Below are 19162 nucleotides of genomic sequence, written 5' to 3'. Positions count from 1 at the left end.
TTATTATAGATAATATTACATTCACATAGTTTATTTCTTCCAGTGTCTTCTCTTGCTCTTTCCAGGTCTCTGCTGTTTTCCTTTGTCCTTACTCTTTGACATCACCTGGTTGTGAATTCTTCTTTTCTTTCTTGACACTTCTTCTTTACCCGCAGAGGCTTCCTCAACACCAACGTCAAATTCCTTGTTATCGATCTCGTTGTTCTGTCTCTTCTTCCGGAGACTCTTGATCTTGTCCAAGGTATCATGCTTGTCCTTTTGTCTCTGCTGAAGAGTCTCGTGCTGAACTTGCTTACCAAACTTCTTGAGCTCTCTCTGTCTCTTAGCCTCTTCCTTGGCTTTCTTGTCGGTTGCCTCCGCCACCAATTTCAATCTCAATTTCTCCATATGTTCATCAGATTTCACCATTTCGGCAAAATAATCTGCAGGTCTAGAGAACGGCACCTTCAATGCTAAAAGCTTCTTTCTACCTTCGTTGGCAGCATCCAATCCTTGCTTGAAGAAGGCAAGCTCTCTCTCTGTATCATCATATATATCCTTAATCTCCAATTCAACCTTCTCATGATACATGATGCTTTGACTCTCATCAAATGGATGCTTCTCCCATGGAATAGATATGCTTGCATATGCTTGTTTAATTGCCGCGTTGTTATTGACGGTCAATTTTGTATGTGGAACAACGTCTGCATCATCATCAAGTTCGACGTCTGAATATGGAACATCATCCGTTTCTTCTTTTTCTTCTTCTTCTTCCTTCTTCTCACTTTCAAAGTCTTCAACCTCATTTTCATCATCACTTTCGTCTAATATATTAAGATCCATACCCTTTGTACCTTTATCCTCCTTCACCTCCTTCTTATCTTCCGTTGCTTTTTTTCCAAGCTTCCTAAGAAGCCTATGTTCTTTCTTACTCAATGTATGGCTTTTATACTCAGAGTCCTTAGACATTATTTCTGTCATTATGTTTAGCAATGCCTTTAAACAAAAGGGATTCTATCTTATCAAAGAATTTTTTTTTAATTTTATTTTTTAACATTCAAAAAAAATTTTCGACTGAAAAATTATTTTGGTTACCGACCGTCTCTTACTTTTCTTCGATGCAGAGAACAAAAAATGGGCACCGGCTCGCGAAGCTCACTCGGTACGAGCTACTTAATTGGTAGAATTATTTGGATATCATGGATGCCTCATATGCATGGACAACATTTTTCCTTTGTTCAACATTAACAAAATTTCAGTATGAAGGCAGATAAAGCTGGATCTAGAAGCAAATTCCTATCGGTATTTCCCGATCTTGTCGATGAGACCATTGAAGTGTTGAAAAGCTATGGTATGCCACAGGATGCCATTCAGTGGTTCAAGCAAAACTTGGATTACAATACTCCTTCTGGAAAATTGAATAGAGGTCTCTCTGTTGTTGATACTTATGGGATTTTGAAAGGCTACCAGACCGTTGAAGATATTCCTGTAGAGGAATACAAGAGAGCAGCTGTTTTGGGATGGTGTATTGAGCTTTTGCAGGCATATTTCTTGGTTGCTGATGATATGATGGATCAGTCGATTACCAGAAGAGGAAGCCCTTGCTGGTATAAAGTGGAAGGTGTGAAAGAGATTGCTATTAACGATGCATTCATGTTGGAAGGTGCAATCTACATTCTCTTGAAGAAGTATTTCTCTAATGAGTCCTACTATGTGAAGTTGATGGGAATTTTCCACGATGTCACTTTTAAGACTGAATGTGGTCAGTTGTTAGATTTGATTACTGCCCCAGAGGACAGTGTCGATTTGAACAAGTTTTCTCTTGACAAGCAGATGTTTATTATCACATATAAAACTGCCTTCTACAGTTTTTACTTACCTGTTGCATTGGCTATGTTCATGACGGGTATTGATAATGAGAAAGATTTGAGCCAGGCCAGAGAAGTCTTGATCCCATTGGGTCAATATTTCCAAATTCAAGACGACTACTTGGATTGCTTTGGTAAGCCTGAAGATATCGGTAAGATTGGAACAGATATTCAAGACAATAAGTGTTCTTGGGTAGTTAATACCGCTCTAAATGTCTGCACACCTGAACAGAGAAAGGTTTTAGACGAAAACTATGGTAGAAAGGATGCGGTCAAGGAAAAGAAGTGCAAAGATCTTTTCTATGCATTAAAGATTGATGACTTGTACCATCAATACGAGGAGAACGAAGTTGCTATTCTAAAGGAAAAGATCGCCAGAGTCGATGAGACTAGAGGTTTCAAGGGAGAAGTTCTCACTGCCTTCTTGAGCAAGATTTACAAGCGTAAGAAATGAGGCTTATAATTTCCCGCTATATTTTAAAGATTCTTATATTTAAGAGAGGATGTAGAGCTATTCCAGAAGTCTACCATGAAGCCTTGTAGTAAGCGTGGAGTCGATCGACTCGACGAATAATTTATCACATGAAATTTCTGCGAAACACGAGAAAAAAAGACCTCTGGTCATTCCTCACCTGACTTTATTCTAATTACTGGTTAAACAGAAGCTGTTTATTTTATCCTATTTGCACGCCAAACACGTATATTTTAATTATTAGACTGAACCAACTATAGTGAGTGTGTCTTGAAATGTCTGGAAAGAGAACGCAACATTCAGAAACAGCAGTGTCTGGCTCTAAGAGGTCGAGGGTCGAGGAACAAGCTCCGACGCAAACACGTGATAGTCACGCTTCTGGTGATCCGGAAGGTGCTGATGGAGGTAAGGATCGCAATGAAGTTTCCACCAAACTCGAAGAAAACGATAGCAACAATAAGCCGGAAGACAATTCTGAGAAGGAGAAGATTAATGGCGATGAGACTGACTCTACTGTCCTGAGTGCCGTTAGTGCTGCTGCCACGGCCGCTGCGGCAACTGCCGCTGCCGTTGAAGCCAATGTGGCCGCAAAGTTGGAAGCAGCATTGCCACCACATTCTGTTAATGCAACTTTAACCGTTCCCCAAGTTACTCAGCTTCCTCCGGAGATGGGAAAGCCTGCCCATGGAACTGAGGAATGGCATCGGTTGAGAAAGTTGAACCATAAGGAGGTTGAAAGAAGAAGAAGAGAGTCAATAAATATGGCCATCCATGAGCTTCAGGACTTACTACCTACCCACAATAGTAATAAATCGCAGATTATCAAGCGTGCTGCTGAATACATTCGAAGATTGAAGGAGAATGAGAGTGCCAACATTGAGAAATGGACTTTGGAAAAGCTAATCATGGACCAAACAGTCAACGAGTTGGCCAATTCCAACGAGAAACTTAAGAGTGAATTGGAGAAGGCTTACAGAGAGATTGAGCACTGGAAGAAGGTATTCTTCGACACTCAGAAAGAGATCGACAGACTTAAAAAGCTCAACAATGCCGAGAAGAGCTAATTCTCTCAAACTAAATTGTACTGTTTTCTTATTGTATTTGTCAGATTAACTAACTAACTAACTAACTATATTTCTACCCCTCTAAGGAGCACCCCTTCATTACCCTGTCCCAAAGATCCGTCAACGTTAAAGTCTATAAACATGTCTCCTGTAGCTTCATTGAATCTGGACGGACCTCCATTGAATTCAAATATCGATGAAGTTCCAGCATACATCATACTTCCTTCCATTCCACTTCTATTACAAATTATGACAAGCTTCTTTTTCCCTGGATGCGGCTTTGTGTAGAGCGGATTCATTCGCAGAATCCAATATCTTCCTGTCTTCTTATCAGGTTCGCAACGAACAAAGTGATCTGGTTCTTCGGGAGCCAAAATGATTTCGTTCTGGGACTCGTCTGTATTGACTTCAATCGCTTCTTCTTTGTGGTACAGTTTGGTGTACTTATCCACATCATTCTGTGTCCAGTCTTCACTCCAGCTGGTATTTAACCAAGCAGTAGGAAGAAGAACTAAGTCAACATCATTTTTATAGCAAAAATTGGCAAACTCGAACTTGTCAAATGGTGCCTTGAATTTATAAGGATTTAAATCCATGCAGATACCTATTGAGGTTTTAAATGTATGTCCCTTTATATTCAAATTGAATGCCTGAAATCCATCCGGAGATTCCACACATCCCCAATTTTCATCCGTCTCGTACAAAAATGTCTTGCGATAGTTGAAGACAACGTCCCCTGAGGGAGATATCAGTATAGCAGAGTTATATACCTTGAAATCGTTCGAACTCAAACGAGATTTCTCAGGATACCCGAGTAATGTATGGCAATGATACTTTTCAGAGAGTTGTCTTCCAAGTTTATAACTGCGTCCCTGTCCTTTAAGTTCAAGATACGGATTAATATGCTCTCTATTCCTGAAATTGTATCCCGTTAATGCAAGTTCTGGAAGGATGATAAGGTCTGGGGGCTGTCTGGATTTAAAGGCCATCTCAATAATTTGAACAGCCCTTCGACAATTGTCTTCCACATGTCCAATAATTGGGTTCAATTGAACTGCAGCAATGCGTAACTTCATAGTCTTCCTAGCCAGATAAAATGAGCTTGATCCAGTAGAGAAATCACTCAGCTGTCTTCGCGCCTTTTAAATCTCTAATCTTCAAACCTTACTCTCCTTTGGTTCTCTCGTTGGCCTTCACACTGTCACTATGAATATCCTCATTGATAGCCTGATTAAGCTATGGGTTCTTCTTCCCATTTCTGTTGTTATGGTTCTTGTCGGAATTTTAAGAACGTATATAACGCTGCTTTTCCAGCCATCTCCGTCTCTTCAGGATCGGGAATTGGTGCGTCAACAGCAACATCTTGCTCGACTTGGAAACTATCTCAACAACCGTTCTGTGTTTAATTCTAAGCGAGACTATGACACAAAGCTATCTTATCTTGTCAATGAGTATTCAGAAGATAAATATCTCAAGGTAAAGTTTCCCAAAGACCCTTCCCAGGAAAACCCTGCTAACCCACTAGAGGCTCTCACTTCTCCTGCCTCGAATGACATGCTGATGCAGTCCGTCAAGGCTAGCATTGCAAACTATGTTCCTCAAAGTGTCATCATGTGGTGGGTTAACTATTTTTTCAAGGGCTATATTATCATGAAGCTTCCCTTTGATGTAACTGCCAACTTCAAATCAATGTTGCAAACATCTATCAACACTCCCGATTTGGATGCTTCTTATGTGTCTTCAGTGAGTTGGTACTTCGTTAATCTCTTGGGTTTAAAATCTGTTTATGCTCTAATATTCAACGATAATAGTTTGGCCAATAAATTGATGGCTCAGCAACAGCAGCAGCCCATTCAACCGCAGATAGCTGGTGCAGGTCCTTCTCCCAAACAACTGTTCCAGAGCCAGTTAGAGAACTTGAAAATAGCTCCATTTGAGAGCTGTCTTACAGATGTTACCGATAGGGTCGTCAAAATGTATAAATAATTATTAGATACTATATTTCATCCCTCAGTTGTTCGATCACCCTGAGGGAATCCGACGGTAGTCGTCCCGGTAATGGTTGGTCAATCATTGAGCCTTTCAGATTCGGCTTTAAAAGTTTGATGAGCTCATTTATGAAATCGGAGTCTGCCTTCTTCTCCAAGTTATCAACCCATAATTTTGTAGCTATTGGCGATTTAAAAGTGGCATACAGTGTAGCTATCAACTGTTTTGTTTCCGAGTCAAAAGAGCTCTTTGGAATCTCCATCTGTGAGATGAATGCCGTTAATGAGATTGATTTATCCACATTGGAATCATCGAGTCTGCCTATCTCTTTGGCGTATGTCTCCAGTAGTTTTCCAGCACATTTCGGCATCACGTTCTGGTACCCTGGACAAAGCTTTAGAAAGTTCACAAACCAAGGAAATTCGCTTTTCGTTAACCATGGTATTATTATTTTCACCAACTTGGCACTGAGCGTCCCTGGCACTCTCATGGTGTAAGCCACAGAGGAAGAGTAGGCGTTAAACACTAGCTTCTTACTTCTGAAGTTAGACTTGATCGCTCCAGCTATACTGGAAACCATTTCTAAATATTTCTCAATAGATTCAGTAGGTGGACATGCTTTGTCAACGATTATGAGGCTCTCTAGGTACTCTGAAGCTAACTGAAAACTCCTCGAACAAGTATATCCGTCAAATAACTCTAATTTTATTGACGGTGATGCCGAGTTTATGAAGTTGGTTGCGGGCCCGTTTATCTTGTCAAAGCTTGATATTATTAAAGATGCATGGTCCATTTCGCCATTAATAGCGAGTTGACCCACCAATCCTTCGATTTCCGCCTGATCAAATTCGACAACTTCGAATGCCACATACTGAGCCAATGAACGGATGGCAGAAGCGGATTGTTCAGATTTCTCTTTCAACAAGTAAAGCAGCATACCACTAACGATGTTTGCAACAGTATATCTATTCAGCTTGTCGGCCAATGCCAAGACAAGTCGACTCACTTGCTCTGGGGTATTAGCCTGGTAGATCTGGCTGATAACCCTCTCCTCAATATCTTCTGGTAGTGATACTTGGTTGCAAGTGAAATGCCTTTGCAGGACATTAAGAGGGATAAAAGTCCTCTTGGAATAATCCATCATCAAATCAAGAAAGTTTTTGTTGGCGTGCCTGTAGTCTCTTGCCTGACTATCCTTGATGCTAATATACTCCTCGTATCTGGTGAAAAGAGGTTGTGTTTGATTGGTAAGAGCAACATCAAGGTAATCTGTATAATTAAATCCAATGAACGGTGTTCTATAATTTTCCTTCTGCTCTAAGGTTGACTCCAATATCTTCTTCGACGGTATATTCACTTCCTTTTTGGCTATAGCGTCCGAACTTGTAAGCACTGTCAGTAGATCCGTCATTTCCAGTGGAATTTTCTCATTTTTTTCTGTTTTCTCTACTGACCTCAATTTATATGCCTTCAAAGCATAACATCTCCTGAATATATTCGTTGATGGCATCCTTTACAGGTGCTCAGAGAGGTATAATAAGTGTCTGCATAAGAAGGCCGCCTTATTTTCTTTTTTTTTTACAGGCACCGAGATCATTAGCGATTTGCCAAGCCTCGAAACATGGGGCAATTTCTACGGACATATTTGATATTTGTCTTGAGAATTTCTTGGTATTTATATCAGCAGGTGGAACGATCAGACTTGGGAGATCATTACCTCGTTTTAACTATATTCATCTGATGGGTGGCGGTGGTTATACCCTGAACAGGGTCTTTTTGAAACTATTTTCTGCCTTCTTTCTTTGGGTCTTCATTTCCACGATTTCACCCTGTATCCTTAAGTCGTATTTTCCAGGTCTGCTGATTACTTCACTACCGGACAATGATGGTTACCTCCACAGCTCTTCTCTCTATCAACTTAACGCTGAGACTGTCATCTCTAACGATCTTGTTAATTCTGATATAGTGCTCGTTACTGCACATCCCGATGATGAATCCATGTTCTTCTCTCCTACTATAATGGAGCTCAATAAAAAGAACTACGGTAATCAGATTCATCTTGTGTGTCTTTCGAACGGGAATTTCGACGGTTTAGGTGAAGTTAGAAGGCATGAAGTTGATAAGGCTTCCCAGTATTTGGATATCAGCTCAGTGGTGGTGCTTCGTTTTGAAGATAACATTTCTAAAGAGTGGGATCCCGTAGAGATTTCCCAGCGTCTAAATGGTGAATTGCCAAAGATGCATTTCTCCTCAAAGAGGCTCATTTTTCTCACTTTTGATGAGGATGGTGTCTCTGGTCATCCAAATCATCAGTCCCTCTTCTATGGTGTTAAACGGTTTGTTGATTCTAAAGATAGGGTTTTCATGAGAATGGATATTCGTTTTTTCAAGCTTTCTACTTGGCCCATTTATAAAAAGTACTCTGGTTTCTTTTGGGTCAATTTTGAGCTTCTCCGAAAGACAATAAGGGAACTGGGAGTCTTTGACAAGATTAGATTCCTCTGTAACGAGTTCTTTGCCAATGTGAGCCCTCTCAAGTCTGCAACGGTAACTAAAGCTCCTGTTATGATCTATAATAACTTCAACACTTGGATTGTCAGTCTGTCTACCATGACCTATGCACATTACTCGCAGATAGTTTGGTTCCGCTGGTTCTGGATCTTCTTAAGTAAGTATATGAATAGCAACGAGCTAGTTGAAGTTCTGCCTTAGAGTGAATATATTACCATAATCCCAGCATGCTGTCTTCGTCATCGTCATCTCTAATTCTCTGCCTTTCGAGAACTCTTTTATCCTTAACTCTCTTTAAATATCTCTGCTGGTAACTGTTCAACCTCCTCAGAAGAGTCTGCTTCATCTGTTTGTTAATAGAGAATCTGTTGATCATATCTTCAGTCTGGTAGAATTTTCTGAGCTTCATCAGCCTTATACGGCAAACGTTCAAATATGAGAATAGTAAATTCTCATTGTATGCAGCTTCACTCGCCGTAATATTTACCGCAGGATCCACACTACGTTGATGGATCTTCGGTAAATCTCTAAGCAAGGCTTTCAAAGAAGCGTATGAAAGTCTTAGTCGAACCATCGACTTGGACGGTTTCTGCACAATCTTTATAATATGCTCCCACATCTCGTCGAAAATATCTTCACTCAATAACATTTCACATGAGTATTCGTCTTTATCGGCCCCAGCTTTCCAAAGTTTAGTCTGAATTTCTCTATAAACGTTTTCGCATTGTAATGCAGTACATTGTAGTACGGTTTCCCAGTATTTTTGTGATCTGATCGAATCAAGATCATAATTTTCTATTATGGTGTTGCAAACAGACAATGGTTTCACAAGTTCACTATTGTACGTGTAAGCCAGCACTATTGATCTAAGTATGTCAAAGTTGGGATAATCCAAAGAATTCTTCTTCGGAATCTGGAATCCCTCCACCATCTCGCCGGTTTTTGCATTAACTCCCCAGACATTAAGAATTAGTGAATCTAATTGACTCATTTCCTTAGACTTGCCTGAAGCAAGAATAAGTGCTTCGTATACTCTCCTGTCCGGAATGAGGTTACTATCTTCGTATTGTTTCACTAAAGTCGCAACACCTCTTCCATTCAGCAATGGATAACTATAATCTTCAGGAAGAATCTGTGCACGATTGCTCTTCAAGTCGTACCGACCAAGAGACCAGGTCTTTTCCGTGGATCGACATAAAATGCTGATTTTATCAGCCCATAGTGAATTGCGAAGTTTCAAGCTCGTATCACCTTGTCTGATTTTAGTCTCCATCTCGCATATGAACTCTATGGCATCTCTATATCTGAGATTACCCATACAGAACGATACTATAGTCTCGTAGTCCAGGTTATTTAAATGATGGTTCCTGCCAATCTTCCTTAGAATGGATCGAACTCCCTGGTACGTCTTGTCTTTCATCTGAACTAACCCTCGCATGTTAGAATCACTATGCAACCTGGAAGAGTATTTCTGTTCCACTGTGAATTGCTTAGAAATAGCTATCTGATAATCTGTAAGTCTTTTGATTAATAGTGATGTTTGAAAAGGTGATAATCTTTCAACCAGCGTCGGAATAACGTTTTGGTTGCATTTTAGAATATCATAAAGTGCTTCGTCATCGGCCGACTTAAGACAGAGTTTGATTTTACTGATCGTAATCCACTGTTTTTCGTTGAGTCCATGTAAATTTCCATGTTTGACATCAAGGTCATTTTCGTTCACGGTGGCAGCGGTTCCTTGGCTGGACGAAAAAGGACTCATAGTATTGCTGATTAAACGTGACAACTGACGCCCCGTAAACTCAAAATGACGATTTGAATGGCCTGCATCCTCCTTGTCATGTTTTGTTTGTGGTGCTGCAAAATCTGTCCCCTTTAAATATCTTTCAAAAAGTTCCAAGTCATGGTAGGTCAAAAGTGTAGCATTCGATTCTTTATCTAGCCTAGCAAACCTTCGTGACTTCGAATACAATCGTGTCTGCACAAAAAGTGAACGTGGATACTTAAATATGGTTCTAAAATATATTGATACAAGCATAACAATACATTACATGAATGGGTTGATTCCTTCAGGTCTAAATTTTTCAAATTTATGATCTTTTTTTCAGCGATTTAATTCCTCGAGAAAAAAATATAAGACAGATCTGAGATCTGAAAAACTACGTAAGTAGTACTAAAATTCAACCGCAGTACCTATGTTCCTCTCCTTTGCTAGACTAAGAATAGCGTTTCCTATGGAGACATCCATTATGGCTAATCCTACTAGCTTCGAAATAACCACCTTTCCTTTTTTCAAGTATTCAATCTGCTTCTTTGCATTTTTCGATGATGGTTCCACAAAGAGTGAAGCTAACTCAATTAATGACTCCTCGCCAATATCATTCTGTATAAATTCACCTGCCTCTGCTAGACAGTCAGACACTGAATCTACAATCACTTTACCTCCCTTTGCCAAGCATTTCTGTTTGATCAACTCACCTTCAATTTCAATCATTTGAGGCTTGAAGGATCCAATTGCTCCTATGAAGATTTTATCACGGTTATTTGCATCAATTTCGCAATTGAGTACCGTGGGGGAGGTAGTTGGGACGCATGAGAATATTACGCTAGCATCTTCATAAAAAGTCAGTAAATCATCTGTATCATTCAGAGCACATGTTGTTACGATAATTTGAGGGAACTCCTTGTGTATCATGCCAGTCAATTTATGTGCCTTTGAAACTGTTCTATTAACTATGACCACCTGTTTGAATCGGTCCCCGTATAGTAACAATGCTAGTCTTATATGCCATTCAGCTTGGGCACCAACTCCGTAGCATATTAAATTTCCACCAATAGAGGATTCCGGATCATTGAGTGGAAATGTCTCTGTTAACACCAAAGACGTGCAGAGTGCCGTCCTAAAAGCTGTCAAAGTAGCGGCGTTTAGGATTCCAATTGGATGACCATCCTCTTTATCCAAAATCGTGGTGAGTCCATTGAATCCCTTGGAAGAACCTGTCACTGTTTTCATTCCAACCGTAGTACCAATTGAAGGCATGAAGATATGTGTTGCATACTGTGTAGTGATAACTGTTCTAGGAGGGAGTATACTTTTGTTATGATGGAGTTCTATTAATGAATCAAGTAAGGTCTGTTGATAGAATCTTATATCCCGAATACTTAGATGTGATAAAATGCTGACAACATCTTCTTCTTTAACAATTAGCATTGCGAATATGGAAGGATCGTAAAAGAAGAGAAAACAATTTAGACGGTGTGAACTTTGAAAGTCAACGAATTTGTTTTTTAGAAGTTTCGTCTAAAGTCATGTATTGATGTCATCTTAATTCGTCTAAAGTCATGTATTGATGTCATCTTAAAGAATTAGCTACCGAATATTTGATCATTATATAATATGACGGTTTTGTTAAAGTACCGTTTGTAGTTATTTTATCGGTGGGAGAATGTCTAGAATTTCTGTAACCATGTCTTCTATAGAATTGTATCGCCCTCTCGTTGGTACTAAACACGGTTAAAGAAGTACCGTCAATGGGTCCAAACTTGTCAAGATACTCCGTATTTGCATTGATACTATCCGGCAAACTTGAAAAAGCTTCCATCAACTGTGATCCTAATCCCATTCCCCGATAGTAATTGGCGATCTGAATTTCGTAAAGGTAGATCACCGACAAGTTATCGTCTACAACTAATTTCATAGACATGAAGCCAATCAGTGTGGAATCTTTTTTTAATAGCGCATACACCAAGCCTGATTCGTTCATCTCCCTAATTTTATCCACCTTCCAAAGCCGGCCATGAAGTTTTTTGTAAGTCTCACCCAAGTTCGAAGTCAAGATTTCTAAACATTGGAGAAGTTGATGCTGGGAGACGGATTCTACCCCCAATACATACGGGGTTATAATGCACCGAGACTCGTTTTTACATGTAATTGAAAGCGGGAAGTGTGCTTTAATTTCATCTTCAAGAATCTTAGCCTGTGCGATCTCTGATCCGCGCTCCATGTATACACTACGCGCATTTTCAGACTGCATTTGGAGCTATGGGATGGGAAAAGGTAGTAAAGAAGGCAGATGATTGATCGAGAATCGTAAGGCTTTTCTTTCCTTTTTCAAGTCGTTTCGGTTTTTTTTTTTCTTCCAGAAATTAGTGAGTCACTTTAACAGAAATAGATAAAGAGTATATATTATCCCTATAGAGAAGCCAAGTCTTGCACCTTCGTCCCATCATTTTGTTCCTTAATTATGACTTTTGATATCTCGAAGATTATCAGGCCGAATATCTTGACACTAGAGCCGTATAGGTGTGCCAGAGATGACTTTCAAGAGGGTATTCTTTTAGATGCCAATGAAAATACCTATGGACCGGGGCTTGATAGACTCAGTACGACCGAGAAAGCCTTGAACTTGAATCGATACCCGGATCCTCATCAAATTGAGTTGAAAAAAAAAATCTGTGCGTACAGAAATTCTCAGGCATTGAAGCCTGAAAGCCTCATCAAGGTTCCTTCTGGTCAAGAGTTGACTGCAGACAATTTGTGTTTGGGAGTTGGCTCCGACGAAAGTATTGATGCACTCATCCGTGCCAGCGTTAAACCTGGAGCCGAAAAGGTGATGCTCTGTCCTCCAACGTATGGAATGTATAGTATCTGCTGCGTAGTTAACGATGTCGAAATTGTTCAAGTGCCGCTAAATCTTGATACTTTCCAAATCCAGCCTGATAAGATTCTCGAACAATTGCGCAGAGATCCGGCCATTAAACTAGTCTACATTACCTCTCCTGGTAATCCTACAGCTACTTTGATTAAGCAGGACTTGCTTCTAGAAGTGTTAAGAGGAATTGAGCGTCTCTCTTGGAATGGGTTTCTTCTTCTCGATGAGGCATATATCGATTTCTCGCCCATTGGATCTTCCATGTGTGTTCTTGTCAACAAATACAAAAATTTGGTGGTTATGCAGACCTTCTCCAAAGCTTTTGGTTTGGCTGGTATCAGGTTGGGAATCACGTATTCTACGCCCGAGCTCTCGTCTTTATTGAACGCAATGAAGTATCCTTACAATGTTAGTAATATTACAAGTAGCATTGCGTTGAGAGCTACAAATTTATCGTCTTTGAAGAAAATGAGAGCCACTGTCGATGTCATTGTTGAACAGAGGTCTTTGGTTTTGGAACAAATTCTTAAGCTCAAAGGCGTGGGAAGAAATATCGGTGGAACCAATTCAAACTTCATTCTAATTGAATTGTTGAATAGGCAAGGTGTGGCGGATAATGCTGTGGCTCGTGAAGTGTACTCGAAGCTAGCTACTGAGAGGCAGGTTGTTGTCAGATTTCGTGGTAATGAATTAGGATGTAAGGGATGTCTCAGAATTACTATTGGTACTCCTGAAGAAAACAGGAAGTTGTTAGAGCAGTTTGAACAGGTTTTAAATGAAGTCTACGAAAAGTCTTAATGCACGGTAATGTGTATTTTGAGTTACATATCTCAGTTTTCTAAAGCTTTTCTGGCAAAGTTTGGAAGAACAAACGAAGCTTCATGAATCTCCTTGTTGTAGTAAGTGTAGAGCTTTCGTTCAGTCTCTGAATCAACGGTTCTGAGTGGCTTTTGAAGGTTGGCAGTTTTATCCTTACAGCAAACCATGAATCCAATCTGTCCGGATGGATAGGTTGGGATGGTGCAGTAGGCATATTCAACGACAGGAAATACTTTCTTGCAGTCGGCTTTGACCTCCTTAATTAATGGTAAATGTAACCAAATGCATTCACCTTGGGTGGTCATGACACCTTTCCCTGTAAGTGCATCGCTGAGCAACTTGAAGTAAGGCTCCTGAAACAAGGATTTTGCAGGACCTTCTGGATCAGACGAATCAGTAATGATGACATCAAAAGTGTTTTGATATTTTTTCAAAAACTCAAAGCCATCTTGAATGTGAACGTGAACCTTAGGATCCCGGTAAGACTTGGACATTTCCGGAAGGTACTTCTTTGAAACCCTGATGACGGCGTCATCAATGTCGCAAAGGTGTGCCTCCTCAACGGTGTCATGTTTGAGAATTTCTCTCAAGACACCACCGTCACCACCACCAATAACAAGAACTTTCCTTGGATTAGGGTGAGAGTTCATTGCCAAATGAGTGATCATTTCTTGGTATGAAAATTCATCTCTTTCAGTATCCTGAATGGCACCATCGAGGACCAGGACATTGCCATAATCGGTAGACTTGAACACTAAGACATCTTGGTACTTGGATTTCTCAACATGAAGGATTTTTTCCACACGAAGGGACATTGCCTGACCTGGCCACATAGTGTTGGAGATTTCGGAGAACCAGCCGTCTTTGATCATTGGATGAGTAAGTTCTGACATAATGCAATACGATTTGAGGAAGAAAGAATGAAGGGGGGAGTTACATATTTTCCAGTAGTTTTTTTTTTCCATTTTGAAAAGATGTCTTTTTTCAGGTTCTCGAGAATCTCCCTTGATTGGTCAATTCAATGATCCGAGAAATGGAACTGCATGCAGCTTCCTGTTTTTGTACATCAGGCATTCGGTTCTTCGAATAATCTATTCAATTTACTTAAACTCTTTTCGATGCTAATCCCTTATGATTAAACCCGCCTAAAACGGATACTCTTACGGATCTGAGGATGAGTCTCCAATGAGGTGCCAAAATCGTTGGTCATGGTTGAAAATTACTTCCAAACTTGGAGAATCTGCTTCCCACCGCGGAAAGAGCCAAAAGGAAAATTAGCACATACTAAATATTTATTTACGTACCGGATCGTTTAATTTAGCTTAAGCCTAACTCCTTGGCCAATTTGATACCTTCGGCGACATTCTGAACCCTGGCATCAACTCTGTAGCCTTTGTTTTGTAGATCCACTAGTGATTCGTAGAAGTTATTCAATGGAACAGTGAAAGTCTCGATGAATTCGTTCTCTTCCAAATGTGTCACAGGGTGGATATTCTCTTCCAGTGACATGTCCACCTCAACAGTCACAATTACAGTATTTGTATTAGTGAAGCCTGGATCGTTAAACACTTTGGGAGAAACAGTCTTGATGGATGCAACCAATCCAGTTTCCTCCTTCAATTCTCTCAAGGCGCATTGCTCAACAGTCTCGTTTGGATCGATCAACCCTGCAGGCATTTCTATGCAAATCCCACCAACTGGTGGACGAAATTGCTTTTGTAATACGATATTAGGCACTTCCCCAGCCTTGTGAGTTTTAGTAATAGCCATAATTCCAACACCATCAATTTCCATTCCCTTTGGACGTGTCGTACGGTCTGCCATCTCCCAATCTCTCATCTTTCCATCTGCACCTTGGTATTTGATCTTGCTGAGACGAATAAACCTCGACTGATCATTGGTCAAGGGGGTGATTTTGGTAACCTTGGCAAGAGCAAGATCGACGGTTTTTTTGGCGGCAGAGCTGGTAGTGATTGACATTTTTCTAGCAAAAGAAGTTAGTCTATACATCCAAAGCAGGAAAGCGTAAAGATCACCTAAAGCGATATACTGCGATCATCGGTATTTGATTTTTTATGGTCAATTTTTTTTCCTGTACACTTCAACTTCCTTTCCTTTCTCTTTTGGATCTCCGTTGTTTGATTTCACTTATACAGCTAATGACTAACGAGTCGCCTGACGAACTCCGACTTCGTATACAGCAGGAGTTGGTTGCCAGTGGCAAATACCAGGAGATATACAACTTACTTAAGGTGGAGCTCGTGAACTCTGGGTGGTTTGATAAATTTCGCGATATGACCAACGACACTATCAGTCCCAAAGGAGAAAATGGTGATTTGAAATTCGGAGAGATTGTTGGCCAGTTGGAAGGTAAGGGCTTTGAGATGGTCCCTGACGATGTCAAGGTAAAAGTGTTACGCAAGATCAAGGAGTTTCTAGATGGCGTCGTCGAATAGCATGAAGGAAACGCCAGCAAGTGGTTCACGTTTTTTTTCTTACGGGGTAAGTACATACATATTGCAGTTACTAAATAGGTAGAAGTATAATATAGCATAAAATAACATAATCAACACATGGTACTAAAGTTACAGTCTGATCAATCAATCATCATAATCTTCATCTTCTTCAATCTTTCTGACTGGAGCTTCTGTCGCAGCTTCATCTTTCTCGGCCGAATTCGAAGAGCTAGTACTCGAGTTGGAGCCATTACTTATTGATTTCTCCTTCTCTTTATTCTTTTCTTCCTCTTCCTCTTTTTCAGTCTTTATTTCCGCCACTTCCTCCTTATCCAACGGTTTTAATTCAATGCTTGGTTTTGTCTCTTTACTTGAGGATTCCTTATCGCCATCAGTTGCCTCAGTCGGAGATATTGAAGGTGCCGCATCAGCAATGGATGTCACATCCTTTTTTGCACCCGTTTCAGAAGTTTCGCTTTCACTGGCTTCCGGCTCTACAGGCTTCTCGACAGACTGCTCCGATGCTTCTTCTGCAAGCTTTTCGACTGGTTTCTCTGAAAGACCGTCGTTTGGACTATCAACCTTTTTATCTGTCTTATCCTTCGGCTTCTCGGCCGCAGGTTCAGGCTCTGAACTGTTTTCCTCTACTTCGACCTTCTGTCTCTTATAATCATTGTCTTCACTCTCACCTGGTCTCTTATGGTTTTCATGAGCTACAATTCCCGTAGGAGTAGCTGCTCTGGCCGCCGGTGTCGGACTTGGAGAGTTTGTCGAGATAGGTGGAAGTGAAACTTGTTCGTTGGCACTACTGTCAGTATTGCCATTTTCAGGCTGCTGAACAGGTGGGAGATGTGCCTGCGCACTACCTGAGACAGGTCTCAGTGGGGCAACTGATTGTAATTGCTGTTGTTGTTGCTGCTGCTGCTGTTGAGGCTGCTGAGGTGGAGGCAATGGAACTCGAGAGCCTGCAGTCTGCGGCAACTGCTGAGCGCCTGGGAACTGAAGTGGCGGTCCAGTTGAAGAAGATCCCGTAGGGCCTGGTGGAGGTGGTTGACGCAGCTGTGGTGGTACCACGCCTGGGCCACCAATGGCGGCAGCAGTGTTTGTTTCTGGTTGAGGCATTGGTTGTTGAGCGGCCTGTGGTGGTGGTGGTGGTGGTGGAAGAACTCCTCCTTCCTTCTGGTATTTGGTAAGTTGGATCAATCTCTCCTGAATATGGGGATTGTTTGGATCCAAAGAAGCAGCACGATGGTAAGCATCGAGAGCGTCACCAATCTGGTTGTTACAAGTTTCATACAACGTTCCCAAATCATACCAAACCTCTGACAGGTATGGGTTGAGTCTGATTGCCCTGGTATATGCATCAAGGGCGTCCTTGTACTGAGATATTTTGTAGTAGAGAACACCGATGGAGCACCAGAACGTTGGGTTTCTTGAATCAATGTTAACGGCATGTTGGAAAGCCTCATAAGCATTTGGATAATCTTGTTTTGACATGTAGACACGACCCAAGTAGTACCAAGAATGGGCATCAGCCTGATTCAATTCCAAAGATTGACGTAGAAGATGAAGGGCAATATCTGAGTCATGGAAGGGAGCTTCCTGTTGTGAATAAAGGCATCCCAATTGTTGGAGGACTTTGGCATGGTTAGGATTGGTCTGTAAGACCCGTTCGTATGCCTCCTTGGCACCAGTGTAATCCCTGTTTTGCTCCAATACTGAGCCAATTTGAAACCAGACGTCAGACTGTGACAAGGGAGCAGGGGGCATTGTGAGAATATAATTAAAGCATTCAAGAGCCTTCTGTAGTTTTCCCTGAAGCTTGTAGATGATTCCCAACCTAAAGTAGATCTCGTTGGCCTTTTCGAAGTTAGGGTCCATCTCCAAAACACGAACAAAGGCCTCTTCAGCGTATTCAAGAGAGCCGTAACGGTCGTAAAAGGATACCAATTCCGTGCCATAATTTTGGCACGTTCAAGTTTTGAAGGTTCAAAAGTGCCTGCTGATAAGCAGTATATGCACTTTGTAAATCGTCCAACATGAGATAGCAATGGCCTAATAATCCCCATGTCTCGCCGTTGTTTTGATCAAGAGATAGGGCACGTCTGTATAGATCAGCTGCTTCTGCAAAGGCATCACGTGTACGATATACGTTGGCAAGTTTTGTCAGTGCTTTGGGATTGTTTGGAGTGTACCTCAAAGCTGTTGAAAATGCTTCCACGGCTTTTTCAACACTGCCAATGGTATCAGCACATGATCCAATAGCGATCCATGTCTCCGCGTTTTCATGAGCAAATCGACCATCCAATGAATTTGGGTCGATATTCTGAGATTGATTCTGAGCCTGAGCCTGAGCTTGGGCCTGAGCTTGTGCCTGAGCTTGAGCCTGAGCTTGGGCCTGAGCTTGTGCCTGAGCTTGTGCCTGAGCTTGTGCTTGTGCTTGGACTTGTGCCTGTGCTTGTACTTGAGCTTGTGCTTGAGCCTGAGCTTGTGCTTGAGCCTGAGCTTGTGCTTGAGCCTGAGCCTGAGCCTGAGCTTGAGCTTGAGCTTGAGCTTGTGCTTGAGCTTGTGCTTGTGCTTGTGCTTGAGCTTGTGCTTGAGCTTGTGCTTGTGCTTGAGCCTGTGCCTGTGCCTGTGCTTGCGCCTGAACAGCTTGCTGCTGTTGGAGTGGAATGCCACGGGCACCGTTAAGTGTCTGGCCAAGAAGTTGCTGGTTCATGCTTGCAAAAAAGAGTGAATAAATACAAACTGATAACGGAATAAAGCGAGCAAAAGAGCAAAGTGGCAGCAGAGTAAATATAATAAAGGAAAAATGGGTCCCCCCTATTGTCTCTAATTATTACAATGAGTATGAAAAATTATATATATATCCACAACTAGAGGCGAGAAACGCCAAGCGAAGCTTAGTCAAGTTCGAGGAAGCAAGAAAAAATTAGAAAGGAAGGGATGAAAAAAGAAACTCTTGAAGGAAGAGTAACTCTAAAAAAAGCAATAGTTTTACCTGGTGCAAGATGAATAAAAAAGAAGGCGACATCATAAGGAAAGATGGGAGAGATGTAACCAAACCCGAGCCGTTGAAAGAGTAAAGTGAGAAAAAAAGCAAGTGAAGAAGTTACCACCAACAAAGGACAATCAACGATTTTACTGGAAGAAAAAGAAACTGATTGAGAATAATAAGCCAAATAAGGCCGGAATAGACTTGGCCCACAATGGGTTTCTAACAACTAGGCAGCAAGACAATAGAGCGGAGTGAAATAAAGGCGGCAGATATCTCATGCGAGTAGATTACATTACAATAAACGTCTTGTTCGGCAGTTGGCAACAGCCGGCGACTCAGTTTCTTTCACCAGGC

The 19162-nt window shown here is 41.2% G+C and overlaps 14 protein-coding genes across 14 annotated transcripts; 6 read left to right on the top strand and 8 right to left on the bottom strand.

Annotated features, from left to right (window-relative positions):
* Nucleotides 1-30: 30 nt before the first annotated feature.
* Nucleotides 31-960, bottom strand: EBP2 (rRNA-processing protein and EBNA1-binding protein ebp2; the record flags this gene model as incomplete). The annotated part of the gene is made up of 1 exon (XM_038920373.1): nt 31-960. One exon carries the CDS (start codon nt 958-960, stop codon nt 31-33), a length of 930 nt encoding a protein of 309 aa, XP_038776301.1.
* A 279-nt stretch (nt 961-1239) lies between these two features.
* Nucleotides 1240-2301, top strand: FPS1 (glycerol channel; the record flags this gene model as incomplete). The annotated part of the gene is made up of 1 exon (XM_038920372.1): nt 1240-2301. The coding sequence occupies one exon, from the start codon at nt 1240-1242 to the stop codon at nt 2299-2301; it is 1062 nt and encodes a 353-aa protein (XP_038776300.1).
* A 293-nt stretch (nt 2302-2594) lies between these two features.
* FOA43_000035 (uncharacterized protein) lies at nt 2595-3383 on the top strand (the record flags this gene model as incomplete). Its single annotated transcript, XM_038920371.1, has 1 exon — nt 2595-3383. The coding sequence occupies one exon, from the start codon at nt 2595-2597 to the stop codon at nt 3381-3383; it is 789 nt and encodes a 262-aa protein (XP_038776299.1).
* A 65-nt stretch (nt 3384-3448) lies between these two features.
* On the bottom strand, nt 3449-4459 carry FOA43_000034 (uncharacterized protein; the record flags this gene model as incomplete). The annotated part of the gene is made up of 1 exon (XM_038920370.1): nt 3449-4459. One exon carries the CDS (start codon nt 4457-4459, stop codon nt 3449-3451), a length of 1011 nt encoding a protein of 336 aa, XP_038776298.1.
* A 130-nt stretch (nt 4460-4589) lies between these two features.
* Nucleotides 4590-5369, top strand: FOA43_000033 (uncharacterized protein; the record flags this gene model as incomplete). Its single annotated transcript, XM_038920369.1, has 1 exon — nt 4590-5369. The coding sequence occupies one exon, from the start codon at nt 4590-4592 to the stop codon at nt 5367-5369; it is 780 nt and encodes a 259-aa protein (XP_038776297.1).
* Nucleotides 5370-5379: 10 nt separating this feature from the next.
* On the bottom strand, nt 5380-6783 carry FOA43_000032 (uncharacterized protein; the record flags this gene model as incomplete). The annotated part of the gene is made up of 1 exon (XM_038920368.1): nt 5380-6783. The coding sequence occupies one exon, from the start codon at nt 6781-6783 to the stop codon at nt 5380-5382; it is 1404 nt and encodes a 467-aa protein (XP_038776296.1).
* Nucleotides 6784-7112: 329 nt separating this feature from the next.
* On the top strand, nt 7113-8084 carry FOA43_000031 (uncharacterized protein; the record flags this gene model as incomplete). The annotated part of the gene is made up of 1 exon (XM_038920367.1): nt 7113-8084. One exon carries the CDS (start codon nt 7113-7115, stop codon nt 8082-8084), a length of 972 nt encoding a protein of 323 aa, XP_038776295.1.
* A 10-nt stretch (nt 8085-8094) lies between these two features.
* On the bottom strand, nt 8095-9921 carry FOA43_000030 (uncharacterized protein; the record flags this gene model as incomplete). The annotated part of the gene is made up of 2 exons (XM_038920366.1): nt 8095-9861; nt 9916-9921. The coding sequence occupies 2 exons, from the start codon at nt 9919-9921 to the stop codon at nt 8095-8097; spliced, it is 1773 nt and encodes a 590-aa protein (XP_038776294.1).
* A 135-nt stretch (nt 9922-10056) lies between these two features.
* On the bottom strand, nt 10057-11917 carry FOA43_000029 (uncharacterized protein; the record flags this gene model as incomplete). The annotated part of the gene is made up of 2 exons (XM_038920365.1): nt 10057-10955; nt 11302-11917. 2 exons carry the CDS (start codon nt 11915-11917, stop codon nt 10057-10059), a joined length of 1515 nt encoding a protein of 504 aa, XP_038776293.1.
* Nucleotides 11918-12127: 210 nt separating this feature from the next.
* FOA43_000028 (uncharacterized protein) lies at nt 12128-13333 on the top strand (the record flags this gene model as incomplete). The annotated part of the gene is made up of 1 exon (XM_038920364.1): nt 12128-13333. One exon carries the CDS (start codon nt 12128-12130, stop codon nt 13331-13333), a length of 1206 nt encoding a protein of 401 aa, XP_038776292.1.
* Nucleotides 13334-13365: 32 nt separating this feature from the next.
* On the bottom strand, nt 13366-14247 carry SPE3 (putrescine aminopropyltransferase; the record flags this gene model as incomplete). Its single annotated transcript, XM_038920363.1, has 1 exon — nt 13366-14247. The coding sequence occupies one exon, from the start codon at nt 14245-14247 to the stop codon at nt 13366-13368; it is 882 nt and encodes a 293-aa protein (XP_038776291.1).
* Nucleotides 14248-14671: 424 nt separating this feature from the next.
* FOA43_000026 (uncharacterized protein) lies at nt 14672-15334 on the bottom strand (the record flags this gene model as incomplete). Its single annotated transcript, XM_038920362.1, has 1 exon — nt 14672-15334. The coding sequence occupies one exon, from the start codon at nt 15332-15334 to the stop codon at nt 14672-14674; it is 663 nt and encodes a 220-aa protein (XP_038776290.1).
* A 179-nt stretch (nt 15335-15513) lies between these two features.
* On the top strand, nt 15514-15810 carry FOA43_000025 (uncharacterized protein; the record flags this gene model as incomplete). The annotated part of the gene is made up of 1 exon (XM_038920361.1): nt 15514-15810. The coding sequence occupies one exon, from the start codon at nt 15514-15516 to the stop codon at nt 15808-15810; it is 297 nt and encodes a 98-aa protein (XP_038776289.1).
* Nucleotides 15811-15954: 144 nt separating this feature from the next.
* Nucleotides 15955-18529, bottom strand: FOA43_000024 (uncharacterized protein; the record flags this gene model as incomplete). The annotated part of the gene is made up of 2 exons (XM_038920360.1): nt 15955-17712; nt 17783-18529. The coding sequence occupies 2 exons, from the start codon at nt 18527-18529 to the stop codon at nt 15955-15957; spliced, it is 2505 nt and encodes an 834-aa protein (XP_038776288.1).
* Nucleotides 18530-19162: the final 633 nt, after the last annotated feature.

Source organism: Brettanomyces nanus, chromosome 1 (genome assembly GCF_011074865.1).
Source record: "Brettanomyces nanus chromosome 1, complete sequence".
Lineage (NCBI taxonomy): Eukaryota > Fungi > Ascomycota > Pichiomycetes > Pichiales > Pichiaceae > Brettanomyces > Brettanomyces nanus.
Note: the sequence above shows the minus strand (reverse complement) of the source record. Positions and strands in the feature narration are given on the sequence as shown.